Raw genomic sequence first — 14,116 nt, forward strand, 5'->3', positions numbered from 1 at the left:
TACCAGGTAGTCTCTTAGAAGCCCGGTTTATGAACTAAAGACAGTCATTCCTTAACCTAACGCTAATCAGCGCATTGGTGCGTAACACCCAGCTGCAAGCTGGAAGGACACAAGAACTAGATGTAAGGCCACCTTATGTACAGCACATACAGACATATAGTATGAGCATAAGAGACAGAATGAACAAAGTCAAGGCGTTGAATGAGATAAAACCTGCAGTTGCAAAGCTTTATATAGCGCAGCAGGCATAAGAGAAAGACCAAAGGCAAGGCTGATCCACTACACAGCAGAGGGAGAGGGTGGGGGGGGTGATTCATCCATTCAGTCTTCACTAAAAGGATTAGACGCAATCAAGTGGCTAACACAACTAATGAGAGAGGCAAAGGGCAAAGATCTCTCTCTCAGGTAGTGAAGGACTGGAAAGTATTTATTTGTTTTCACATCAGTCAAGCCTGATGAACGCGAGCTGAAAGTACAGAGAGAACTGGCTCAAAAATTCTGGTGAGAACACACACCGTGAGAATTTCTGACAGCTGGATGTGGGCTTAGAAGACTACGAAAGGACCAGCTTGCTACCCTTCTTCAAAGGAGGAACTGGGGCAGTCAGAGTAGTCAGCTTAATAGGAACTGAATATAAACTATTTAAAAAATCAACAAGCTATTTGTAAGTTTACAGATTTGCCAAAAATAAGCTCCATTGTATCAATCTAACTTTGCTGACCAACAGAATGGGTCTTACAGAGGAAAAGATACAGTTATCATTTCTGTTTTCTTTGTCTATAAAGCCTTTAGAAACCATCTTGCATAGTGTTCTCATAAGCAAATAGGGCAAATAGGGAAAAAAAAATAGGGTGTTGGTCGACAGCTGGCTGAACATAGGCCAGCGGTGTGCCCAGAAGGTGGCCAAGAAGGCCAACAGCATCCTGGCTTGTATCAGGAATGGTGTGGCCAGCGGAAGCAGGGCAGGGATCGTCCCCCTATACTCGGCACTGGTGAGGCTGCACCTGGAATGCTGTGTCCAGTTTTGGGCCCCTCACTACAAGAAGGACACTGAGGTGCTTGAGTGTGTCCAGAGAAGGGCAACGAAGCTGGGAAAGGGTCTGGAGCACAGGGCTGATGGGGAGTGGCTGAGGGAGCTGGGGGTGTTCAGCCTGGAGAAGAGGAGGCTGAGGGGAGACCTTATCGCTCTATACAACTACCTGAAAGGAGGTTGTAGTGAGGTGGGTGTTGGTCTCTTCTCCCAAGTAACAAGTGATAGGACAAGAGGAAATGGTCTCAAGTTGCACTAGGGGAGGTTTAGATTGGATATTAGGAAAAATTTATTTAGTGAAAGGGTAGTCAAGCATTGAACAGGCTGCCCAGAGAGGTGGTGGAGTCCCCATCCCTGGAAATGTTCAACAAACGTGTAGATGTGGCACTTTGGAACATGGTTTAGTGGGCATGGGGGTGTTGGGTTGATGGTTGGACTGATGATCTTAGAGATCCTTTCCAACCTTAATGACTCTATTCTAGTTTTACTTTCATTAAAAATAATCCAGCCACCAAGCCAGGAAACATGAAATTGCTACTCTACCCTTAATTGGTTTAGTGGTGGACTTGGTAGCGTTAGGTTAATGGTTGGACTGGGTGATCTTAAAGGTCTTTTCCAACCTAAACGATTCTATGATTCCCCCAAGGATTCAGACAACAAATAAACAAAATGGAAACACAGAAGTAAGTATTGATTCAGTAAGGACAAAAGACAGGATTAACACAGTGCATTAACACAGAATATAAACCCCTATGTAGCATTTCTCTGAAAGGGATAGGGAGATTAGAGAACAAAATCTTACTCTCAGAGGCAAAACACAGCCAGAGAGGAGACAGAGCCTCCAATTCCTGTTAAGTGCTTTGAAGAACTCAGCAGCATCACGTGCGTCCTGGTTTGGGTGCTATACTTCAAATAAAACCAAAACTAACTGAAGAGTGGCTGAAAACCAGAAAGCATGAATGACCGAGGGCTCCAAAATGTGATCCATGAGAAAAGACTGCTACATACGCGTGGTTTGATTCAGCATGTACACATCAAGGAGAGGTTGTGTTCACTCTTCAAATACATAAACTCTGTTGCAGAAAGAGTAATTTTTTTCCACATCTAAGGTGGGTAAGAGAAGAAGCACTGAGCTGGTATTACAGGAAGATCTGTGTTCATCACAAAATCTTTACAAATCTTGAAAAGGAGAGTAAAGGTGTAGTTTGCCTGAGGAGGCTTCAAGCCACTGCTGTTGGACATCTTTAACTAGTCATACCAAAAGCTGTCCTGGGACACGACCATGACAAGTTCAGCTGTATTACAAGAGGCCAGGCAGAGGATGGTGCACAAGGCATGTGAGGTCCCCCCACCGCCCACCACTCTTTCCTCCCACAACGGGCACAGCTCTGGGTAAATTCAGGGACATTCATCTAGTCTGGAGAAGAGGAGGCTGAGGGGAGACCTTATCGCCCTCTACAACTGCCTGAAAGGAGGTTGTAGCGAGGTGGGTGTTGGGCTCTTCTCCCAGTTAGCAAGCGATAGTACGAGAGGAAATGGCCTCAAGTTGCGTCAGGGGAGGTTTAGATTGGATATTAGGAAAAATTTATTTCTGTAAGAGTGGTCAAGCATTGGAACAGGCTGCCCAGAGAGGTGGTGGAGTCACCATCCCTGGAAGTATTCAAGAAATGCATAGACGTGGCACTTGGGGACATGGTTTAGTGGGCATGATGGTGTTGGGTTGGTGGTTGGACTGATGATCTTAGAGGGCCTTTCCAACCTTAATGATTCCTAGTTTTACTTTCATGAAAAAATAATCCAGCCACCAAGCCAGGAAACATGAAATTAATTACTACTCTCCCTTTAATTGGTTTAGTGCTGGACTTGGTAGCGTTAGGTTAATGGTTGGACTTGGTGATCTTAAAGGTCTTTTCCAACCTAAACGATTCTATGATTCCCCCGAGGATTCAGACGGCCCGCGCCCCGTTACTTTTAAGCACACAGCCCGAGGCTACGGCGGGCGCTGCTCAGCCCATTCCCCGCCAAGCGCCCCCTCACAACGGGCTCCACCTGTGCAAGCCGTGAAACGCCCCGAGCTCCGCCTGCGGGGACGGTTAAACACCCTCAGGGGCCCCGCCACCCGCTCGAAACGGCTTTAGTAGCGGCTTTAGCGGCTCCGAACCGCCGGGAGAAGCCATCGCACGGCCCCAGCAGCCGCCCGCGCTTTCTGTGGAGACAGAAGCCGCTGCCGCCCCCTCACCGCGTGCGCGCTCTTCGGCTGCCCGCACAAGTGCCTGTCCAACATCCTGCGGGAAACGCGCAGGAATAGCCGATATACAACCCAACGCCTCTTTTGAGCTCTTTAGAAGAATTTTAGAGGGGTTACACCCCCTGATCCTATTAGGGTGGCCGCTGCGCTCTCTTGCTTCAAGACTTTCTAATCAGGCATTTATTTTGGCGCCCCTTTCTGCGCCCGAAGTCACAAAAGTCCCCGGCAGGGGTGGGGGCACTGCGGTATCGCCGCGCCGCGGAGCGAGGCAGGCCCCCAAGATGGCGATGCTGGCGGAGCGTGAGTGCCGTTCCCCGCGGGGTGGAACCGCGCCGGCGGGGCTCGGGGCGATGCCCTTAGGAGCGGGGGGTCGGGGGAGGAGCTTTTATCCTGGGGCGCGGCCTCAGGCAGCCCCAGGCCCTCCCCGGCCCTCCCCACCGCCCTCGCTGGCATCGCAGGGGCTGCGCTGTCTCTCCCGAGCGTGGCGGGCTGGGCGCTGGCGGCTCCCCGCAGGCCCCGTGGTGGCTGGGTGCGGGTTTGCCGGGCTCTGTCACTTCCCGGCCAGCGTGCAAGATCGGCGGGGATGTCTCTCAGACGTCTTTAGGGCCGGTGTTTTGTTTCAGCGCCTCGGTGCCGTCTCTGCGGCGGTGTGGGGGGGGGGCAGAGACCCTGAAGTTTTGGGGCCGGGGCCGTGCTGGGGTGCCGGCTGCTGTGTGGCAGCCAGGCAGGGCTCCGCGGGATGTATTTGTGGGCATTGGTCTTTTGGTCGCACCCAGGGTTAGCATTTGAGCTTAGCTCGCCCTCCTGTCTGTACAGGCAATTTCGGAGATCAGCTAAATTCTGGGTTGGGAAAGGTGAGGGTGGCATGTAAGGGATTTTAGGCAGGTGCTTCAGAAAAGGCAAGTAGATCCAGTGAATTCATGGGGAGAACTCGGGGTAAGGTCATGTGGGTTTTATGTCTTTTGTGTAAGGGTGTTGCTGAGTGAATAATTTTTGAAGGTTTTATTATGTGCAGCCTCATAATTTTGTTTAACCTTTTCCTGATACTGGAATCAAACTGAGCTTCACTCTTACCTGTGAGGTGACTGAGGACCTTGGGCTCCCTATATCTAAAAGACTTGATTAAGACATTGGATGAATATCCTGACTGATAACTCTTTCTCGGGTAAAGCTCTTCAGTTGAGGAAAAAGAACTCTCTCGGGGCTGGCCAGAGTAGGAACAAAAAACTTTTACTACCTTCTCTTCCAAGTTACAGATGCATTCCTGTAAAGTAGCCTTTTCTAGTAAATGTAAAACTGTATATGAGTAGAAAGACTAAAGTTTTCAACTGTAGATTTTTATGTAACAGGACTAATATACTGTTGTCTGAGTACTGTTAATGTCCTTAGGTGGTTTTGGTAAGCTTACTGGTGTCAGGACAGCCTTAACATGAGAGCACAGGGTCAAATGAATTTGTTTGCTTGACTGCAGGCAAGTTGGACTTAAGTATAATGACTAAGTAGAAAATATGGTTTCCAGTGGGAAATACAGGTGTGAATTGAGGAAAACAAAACTGCACTTACGTACATAATTTTCTGATTATTTTAGATGTAAAATTTGTTGGTACCCTTTTTTTCAGAATTTGTTAATTATTTTAATTGGACATTGCACATATCAGTAATCACAGAATCACAGAATGCTTTGGGTGGGAAGGGACCTTTAAAGGTCATCCGGTCCAACTCCCCGGCCATGAGCAGGGACAGCTTTAACCAGAGCAGGGTGCTCAGAGCCCCGTCCAACCTGGCCTGGGATGTTTCCAGGGATGGGGCATTGACCACCTCTCTGGGCAACCTGTGCCAGTGTGTTAATATAGCTTCTGTATGTAGTGAATTCTAAAATCACATGCCTTAAAAAACCAATCAATTTTGAAGCCATGTTACACACATGCATTTTTGTTTGCAGTTCCAGATCAAGTTCTGAAGTTCTTATTAATATTCATACTAAAAAAAAAGCGTGGGGAGGTTTAATTGGTTTTGCTACAGCTGTGAAAGCACATGCATTTCAGGGACTTAAAGTAACTTCTCAGCAGTACCCAGTGACAGGACAAGAAGCAGCGAGTGCAAATTAGAACACAAGAAATTCCCTTTTTTTTTTTTTTTTCCTTTTCATTGTGAGGGTGGCCAAACACTGGAACAAATTGCTCAGGGAGGCTGTGGAGTATCAGTCTGCGGAGATATTCAAAACCAGACTGGACATGGTGCTGGACAACCTGGTTAAGCAGGGGGTTGAAGTAGATCTTGAGAAGTCCTTTCGGCTTTTGTGATGCTGTGAACTAAACTGAGAAAGGACAAACTCGATCCTTCTATGCCTATGTAGTGTGAATTTTAAAAAATGTATCGATTGCAGAAATGGCCAAAGAGTGAACTTTTATTTTTCACTACTTTTAAACTCTTTTAAACTTTTAACTAACTTTGATTAACTGTCTATCTTATTGGTCCTTATCAGGGAAAAAATATATATGTTAATGATGGGTTTCATAGCTTGGATTAAAAATAAAACCCCTTCTGTGGGCAGTATAACTTTCTCTGTTTGTTGGAGTAATTTAAGAGGTATGTTGTTTTCCGTGTTGTCACCATATATGCGCACACAGCAGGGGTTTAGGTGGGAATGATAGAGAGCTTTCATAAGTGATAAACATGTGCTTCAGGCACAGAATTAGTCTTGGTAAAAGGGTTTAGTAATTGATGTTTTTCAAATCGTAGGGTCTGAGTGAAGAAGTGTCTAAAGAAATTACATTTTTCTCCACTGGATGGTGCTGCTTGCCCAGAGTTGCATTACTGTCTCTAACATCATTTTATGAGCAGCCCAGAAGATTGGGGTTAACTTCTGAATTTTTTTGGATGGAAGCTACTATGTTGTTTCCTTTCTCCTTCTTAAGACATTGGTGAACAAACATTTCTCATAAATTGTTGACTAAACAGTCTTTTTTTGTTGTTTGGTTGGAGAGGAGAGGTGATTTTGTGGTTGCTGTATGTGGCATGAAGTTTTTCCTGGCTTTCTTAAATACTTCTCTAAAGATGTAAGCATGTTACTTTATTTTCCTGCCTCTGGCTTACCATATGTGAAAAAAAGGTGTGTTAACTTGGCAGAAATGTGAGGATTAATCTCATAATGGTAGTTACGAGGTTTGAAATACTTGGATTAAAAGTGCTGGAAGAGGGAAGGTCTCTTAAAATTTCATGCTTGAGAAATCTCTGTGTTAGGTGCCCTCGTGTTTTGTTACCAAAGTCCTCCTGGGAGTAAAACATCTTAGGGCTTCTCTACAGAGAGATATTCAGGAAAACTAATACAAATTAACTTTTAAAGTGGATTAGTTGAACTACATCAAACAGCTCAATTTGGAAGTTAATTTAAATTCACACATTCAGTTGACACAGATTACCTCTACTGTGTAGACAAATCCTTAGATACATACGGCGGCTTTACAACTGTAAGAACTGCATTGAATTTAATTTCTTGGGATTTGCAAAGTCACCACCTGGGGACCTACTTACAGAGAGCATAATGGAATGTGGGCATACTTAAAATGTTGTTATAGTTAGGTTTAAAAAAAGGCGTTGAACAGTTGTTTTTTTGGTGACTGAGTGAGGGAAAGTTGATGTTAATTGAGAGATTTTTTTAAAAAGGGACAAATTAAGAAATATGATTGAAAAGGAGGGCTGCTGCTCAGCTGGGCAGCATAACCTCTTAAATGGCTTCTTTTTATTGTCTTTCTTTTCAGGTTGTTTGTTTCACTGTCAGCTACAGACAACAGCAACAGCCAAGGTGTTCCCTGTTTCTATAGGACTTAACTTTTGCTGCCAGCTTGATAGCTTTTTAATTCATTCCCCCCACAAACCACTGGAAACCTGGGTCCTTAAAGATCATTTGCATCTTGGGTAAGAGAAGGTGGCAAAGCATGTTAATAGTCCCCAATTCCTAGGTCAGTGTTTGAAACACCACAATAAATGAGTGAAGTGAGCCACGTTGCTCAGGGAGCCAGAGTTTTTATTCTCAGTGGGGCAGCCAGGAACCCGAATTTGCTTGCGCGCATTTAAAATCACAGTCCATGGTGGCACTTGACCACCTTTTGTTGGCAGCGTGGGCAGGGCTTGTAGTAGATGCTTCTCTGAAGGTTGCCTGTTGGAAAGAAGTTGTTTTCCTATAGAGAAGTGAGCCAAGCGAGTGCTCTGTGGATTCCTCTCGCAGTACTCAGTCATTTAACGTACTGTAAAATCTTTTTCATGGACTGTTTGGGGCTTTATGAAATTCTTTATCAGACTATTACTTCTTATGGGGCTGCCACACAGCACCTATTTTGAGCTTCAAAGCTTAGGAAGTATGATAAAAAAAGCCACCATCGTGCATTCTGACAGTATTAGTTCTTTAAGAACGAAACAAAACTGGGCAAGAAATGAATCGGACATCCCTGTAGTACTCTGTGTCTCTGGCCCAAATCCTAACTGTTGCATTTTAGGGAAAGATGACTTCCTGATTGTGTTGAAAGCGCCTCAGTGGACTTGGCTTCTCCTGACTTGTATGGCCTTGGGTTAATTGGTCAGTTTTGATCCGCCATTTCCCATCGTGTTTAATGAAGTTTGTAATCTTCCTGTCTCCCATTCTTTGTTTGTCTTGTTTATTTAGGTTGTCTTCCTGCGTATGTGTAGGTGTACACTTAAAGTGACTGGTTAACTGTGCTAGCTTTTCTTCCTTGATTTCAAGTGAAGCTATTCCTGATGATAAAGGCAAGCGCACGCATGTGGGCCTGGGGGACTGTAGTTTCTTTGGTAGTCTGCGTAGGACAAAGGAACCTTGATTCTCGTTTGGATCTCTTAACACCTGCAATAATTTCCGGTGACTTTTCAGTTTCCGAATAAACCATTTTGTGGCAAATCCAAAAGCTGAAATCCCACTGGTTTGTGTTTCAGTTTCTCTGGTCACTTATGTTTGATTTTTGGCTCGGCTTTTGTTATGAAGGCAAATATTAAAACTTCTGTGTTCTGGTGAAAAGGAAGACTGGCCAGTGGATATTGTCCAGAACCAGGGAAGCCAGCACTGAAGTCTCTTCCCCTATAGATTTCATGTTGAAGCCGGATGTAAAACAAAGTTGGAATAAATACAGAATTTAGGCCTGTACACCTAAATGGTAATCCTTAAAGCCTTCCCTGAATTGCAGCCCATCCTTAGGGATGACAACTTCCATTGCAATTTTACTTTGGCATTCTTCACATTAGTAACTAACATTTTCACTGGCCTTTTTTTGCAATATAAGGTTCAGTAAAATTAAACACCTAAAACTTTAGTGTGCCATAAGTTCTGGGTTTTTTGCACTGAAGAGCTTTTCTTGAATTGATAAAATACTAAGAACACTGTGGAAATGTAAATAGAGCTTGTTTTAATTTTTCCTTCCTGCTCTAGCCCGTAGAAGGCAGAAGTGGTCTGTGGATCCACGAAATAGTGCTTGGAGTAAAGATGAATCTAAATTTGGCCAGAAGATGCTGGAAAAGATGGGCTGGTCCAAAGGAAAGGTATGATCTAAAGGAGAGGTGTCCAGCTGAAGGGTGGAAGACTGCCAGGGGACTCTTGATCTCAGAGTTTAAAACAGCCGTGTTCTTTCTGTTTGATTTATTCTCTTAAGTGTGCAGAGAATTTGAGCAATGTTAGATTTTTACAGTTTGTTACAAAAGTACTCGCTTGCGCATGCCTTGCTTCCCAGATTTTCTCCCCTCTCTTTGACAAGGTAATGTCCCCAGGTAAGAGCAGGAGATGGCACATTAAATCAGTGGTGATTTAAAGGCTTTAAGTTGCCTTTATGCCCTCAGTTCTCTCTCTTGCTTTTGATACTGTTGAAAGCATCTTCAGGACCTGCTTTAATCTTTTACCTGTTTTTAAAGGGTACTTCTGATCTGTTCCTTCAGTGAACAAAATGCAGCATTATGTGAGCTGTATTCCTTCCCAGCTCCAGCCTGTACCTGTGTGGGGTGAGGTGACTGCTTTCGGGTGCTAAGAATAATCTCTAGGTCAGTGCAGAGAGCTGCAGACATCTCAGCTGCCTCTTAAAAGCAGTTTAACTTCCACAAAGGTGCCTCAGCAAAGCTGAGATTTGGGCCTGCATGTCAGCGTATTTAATGAAATGAATGCACACAACCCCCCCGCCCCGATACTTACTTAATTCTTCTCCTAGATTTCCTCTCCCAGCCTGTTTTTTAAGAGGAATAAAATTAGGACCATTTTCAATTCTGTGAATGCATTAAAACTTACAAAAATAAGCCTACTGTTGGATTTCTCAGTGTAGCCTACTGTTGCCTCAGTTGGCTTACAGTTAGCACATACAAATCTGGCTTCTCACTGCCTCTAATTTCACGAACAAGCAGTGGTACCTGATTCAAAGGCTGCGGAAGTCAAGGAACTGGCATTGGTTTCACTAGGCTTTAGACCAGATGTTAAGACTATGGAGCTTGAGTACTGTCTATGTGAATTGTATGCAGAAGTGTTTTATGTGTCTAAGATTAAAACAGGTATGCAAACCAGAGTAGAAAAAAATGCGGTTAAATGTTCTGATTGTATTTTAGGCAGACGGCTTCTCTGACCATAGATAACACCTTTGCCATTATGAACGGTGTTTGTGTCAGGGTGCGAAAGGAAGGCCTCACGTTGTTTTCTGTCTGTCACCCCCCTGCCATCTTCTTCACAACAATAAGTTTCCTACTTCAGCTACTGGATCTTCCTTTATAACAGTTATCCAGCCACCAAGCCAGGAAACATGAAATTGCTACTCTCCCCTTAATTGGTTTAGTGATGGACCTGGTAATGTTAGGTTAATGGTTGGACTGGATGATCTTAAAGGTCTTTTCCAACCTAAACAATTCTATGATTCTATGATACAGCTGTACCAGAAGGATTTATGTCTCCATTCCACTACAAACTCAGACGAATGGAACCTTAGCTTGATCAAATTAATAGGCAAAAGCCCATCTGTGCCGTGAAATTAAGCTGCTTATGCTAGTCCTGTTATTAGTTGTATTGGAATTGGGTCACGGTAGGATGTGTAGCCAAGTGTCCTGCTTGCTTCCATACTTTTTGGTTAGCAGAAGTTTCAAGGTAAATTTTCTACCCCACTGACCAAATAAACTCTACTGGATTTGTAATAGCAACAGCCTTTTTCAAATATGCCTCATTGCTTCAAATATTAGATATGCTCAGGATCTGTCCACAGGGCTTCTCTCCACTACTCCACCACATACGTGTGTATTGTAGCCGCACGCTTAGCTGATGATTTGTTACTGGTGACAGATTAGGGAAAAAGTGGCTAGATACCAGTAATAAAGTTTTAAACCAAATGCTTTGTCTTTTTTTTTTTTTCCCCAATCATGCAGTTAAGAAAGATAATAGTGGGCCTAAAGATTGCTTCCCAGATTTGAATGATTATGGTTTTTAGGATAGACAAACCCAACGTTTGTTTCCTCCAATATCTTCATCAAATTATGAGTGTGAATGAGGTGGAAGAAGCTCTTAATGCCCTGCTAGCTCCACTCTGATCCTCACCCCTCCCCACTTCCCTCCCATGTAACTTCGTTCTGTGTCGTACATTCTGTGTGACATCTGTCTTACAGCCGTCATGCAGCTGCCTTCCCAGGTATTTTTACGGAGGTATTTTTAGAGAGAGGCATGTTCTTTTTATGTAGTGTCTTGTTTTAAAATTGTAAACACTTTGGACTTGCCTAGGAATGTCAGGTGGCTTCCTGATTAATCACCCAACTACTTAATGTTGTTGCTATTTTAGTGTTTATAATACTTTGCTGGAGGCTTAAGTAGTAAATGAAAAAAACTTAATATCTCATGTGTGCTAATGCCTGTGAATGAATTCAGTTACAGGCAAGCAAATAAATAGTAAGTTGTGGTTTCTTGCTGTATTTCATTGCAAATTGTATCACAGTACAAAAGCTCTAGTTGCTTAGTCATTGCTGTAAAATCCTTACATTTTCACCCTTAAATCCTCATTAGGGTCTTGGGGCTCAGGAACAAGGAAATACAGAACATATCAAGGTTCAGGTGAAAAACAACACGCTGGGGTTAGGAGCAACCATCAATTACGAGGTGAGCACTAGACCCAGGTAAGGAAATGGCTCCCATTTCAGCTAAGGCACAATCCTTGTAATGGGATGTCAGTGAAATCTGTTGTCACATCTGGTGGCAGCATGTACCTGTGTGAATGTCTCTGCAGAAACTCTTGACCTGGAGTTTAGTTCTGCTTTGTTGGGTATTTTAGGAGTAAATACCTGCTTGGAGAGGTTACAGTGAATTCTGGGTGCAGGCTGTTCAGAGATATTTTTTTTTTTGCTTCCAAGCAAATCTCTGAAATACTTGCTTTTTCCCTGTGTCTTCTGCCCAGCTTAGCTTTATGCCTTCTGTCCCTCTTCCTGACACAGTCACCTTTCTGACTGGAGTTCAGGTACATAGGCAGAGCAAAATGTGATCCTGAAGGCGCTTGTCTCATAATCAACACCTTGAGTAACTTTGTTGCTGGAAAAAAGCACGCTAGTATTTCCTGCCTACTTTTGAAAACATCTTGCGCAGAGAGGGGACACGCAGAGCCAACAGCAGCTCAGTATTGTTTAAGGACTTACAAACGCAACCCTTACCATTTCTGCACTTTGGAGTGACTGTAGCGAGCTGTTAGCGTTGCCACCTGTGGAGCTTCTGAGGGCCCCTCCCACCAACAAGGACTGAGTATATACAATTAAGTTACTTGTTAGAGTGCAGAGTCTTAGTATCTGTTTTAGCAAAACTTCTGTTAGTTCTGAAAACTTTTGCCTTGTATTCATGTGGGTGATATTTACAGGACAGCTGGATTGCTCATCAGGATGACTTCAACCAGCTTCTGGCTGAACTGAATGATTGCCATGGACAGGGTGAAACAGGTAGGTTCATGCTTTTCTCAATCAGATGCTGGAAGCTTAGCAGAGTTTCCATTCTTTGTTTTAAAAGGCTAGCTGAGGCCCAATCCTTTGGGCTGCTAATAGTCTCCTTGCTGAGCTTGACAACTCCCCCTTCTCCCCCAAAATCAGTGGGAGCTGAAGGACACGTTACCATCCATGACCGTGCTCAACTTTGTCTGCCTGGATGTGTAGATCTCAGTGGATTGGTTTTGCTCTCAGTCAGGCCTCTATTAAAGACTTTTTGTTGGGGAAAGCAAACATAAAATTTTGAGCTTGTTTATTTTATTGAGGACCACAACATGGGGGACCTTTTGCTGGGATGTACTACAGCAGTGCTTGTTTCTTTATAAAGCACCCAGAGCCAGTGTGAAGGCTCACAACACAATCACTCACCATTGCAATGTGTTTGCCTTCCTTTTACTAATGAACTGTCACACCTGGCTTCCATGCTCTGGTGGTTTCTTAAATACCTACTTTTCCTGTCCTCAGAGAGCTGCTTCTTGGCTTTTGACTCAGAGTTATGCATCTCTGTTTTGAGTGTGGTGTAATGTGATTTTTGTAGCCCTGATGTAGAGCACACAAGTGGGGAAACTACACAACTTTCCCAAAAGGGCTATTTATAAAGTCTTCTAATTTTGAAAAGTGTTGTACAGTTTGGCCTTGGTTTGTAAAAATGAAGTTGTGCAAAACTGGTGGGTGTGAGCTTACAGGAAGAATTGTACACATCAAATGATTTATCATCTCTCCTTTAGTTAGACTCAAGTTTAAACTCTGATCATATATCTCAACAATTCTCTGTGGAGTGTTGTTAAACCAAGGGCTTCTGTTTGGACGCAGCCGTCTGTCCACGTGCTGCTAGTGGCAGAGTTGCCAGCTTAGTGAATTTAGCCACTGTTCATTCTTAACATTTGAGCACAGAAGGCTTTCTAGGAGAGGAAAGGTAGAAAGAAGAGGAAAATCAAGTTAGCAAGAAGGATCAAATTTGGTTTCTAATCTTGGAGAACTAGGATTAAAATTCTGAACCTGATGCAGGTTGTTTTTTTTTTTTTTTAATTCCTGTGTAAGTTATCCTTGTGCATTGGAACCCTGTAATCATGGTCTGAGGCCACACAGTGCTAGGTGCTGTAGTTAAAGTCCTCAAGAGGTAGAATAGCATATCGTAGGGAAATTCCAAAAGTTCCTTTCTACCTCTATAACTAAATCCTACCCAAGTTCCAACTTGAGCCATGGGAAGATCAGTTAGGTGTAACTGGTGGGAAACCTGCAAGCTGAGGAGCAGAGAGCTGAAATGACTTGCCCAAGGACACAGTGAGTCAGCACAGAGGCAGGTTCATTGAGCAAGGCTGTCTTGTTCCTAAATCTGTGCAGTATTCCCTGGGTCATCTGTACTTACGCAAAGTGGCCCCTGAAAACCATATTTCTCCCTGGTTTACTCAGTTATCTTTCCTTGATCTTTTTAGGAGCTGGGACAAGCGTTTTCATTCGCTACGGACAAATTTGGGTGCATGTTGAAAATTCCCGGTCAGAATCATGTTCGGTGATTTACAGACTGCAAGCATTGCCCTGAAACTTGTTTTTTTGGCAATTGTTTAAGCTGGCAAAACTCATCCAGATAACTCTGCCTGCAGCTGTGCTACAGGACCAAATGTTACATTATTGGCCGTCATCCAGTTTCAAATTGCATTAAAAGTCAGCTGAAAAACTTCATTGTTCTTAAATAACTGGTGTAGTTGCCAGAGTTGGATTGCAATTAGAGATTGGGAAGGAAGGGCCCCGTGGTGGTTAGTATGCCAACATTCAAATACCCTTGATGTACATAGTTTTAGCTTTCTTTTTTTTTTTCTAGCTGAGCACCTAGTGAGGAGTTTTGTTTCCTGGCT

General features: G+C 43.8%; 1 protein-coding gene across 1 annotated transcript in view; it reads left to right on the top strand.

Moving 5' to 3' along the window:
• Positions 1 to 3,559: 3,559 nt before the first annotated feature.
• The window catches only part of PINX1 (PIN2 (TERF1) interacting telomerase inhibitor 1), a 62,277-nt gene continuing 51,720 nt past the window's right edge, over positions 3,560 to 14,116 (top strand). The window contains exons 1-4 of the mRNA XM_075707407.1: positions 3,560 to 3,578; positions 8,716 to 8,825; positions 11,302 to 11,394; positions 12,140 to 12,218. Coding sequence (XP_075563522.1) covers positions 3,560 to 3,578; positions 8,716 to 8,825; positions 11,302 to 11,394; positions 12,140 to 12,218 — 301 coding nt within the window. The remainder of the gene's footprint in view (positions 3,579 to 8,715; positions 8,826 to 11,301; positions 11,395 to 12,139; positions 12,219 to 14,116) is intronic.

Source organism: Pelecanus crispus, chromosome 3 (genome assembly GCF_030463565.1).
Source record: "Pelecanus crispus isolate bPelCri1 chromosome 3, bPelCri1.pri, whole genome shotgun sequence".
Lineage (NCBI taxonomy): Eukaryota > Metazoa > Chordata > Aves > Pelecaniformes > Pelecanidae > Pelecanus > Pelecanus crispus.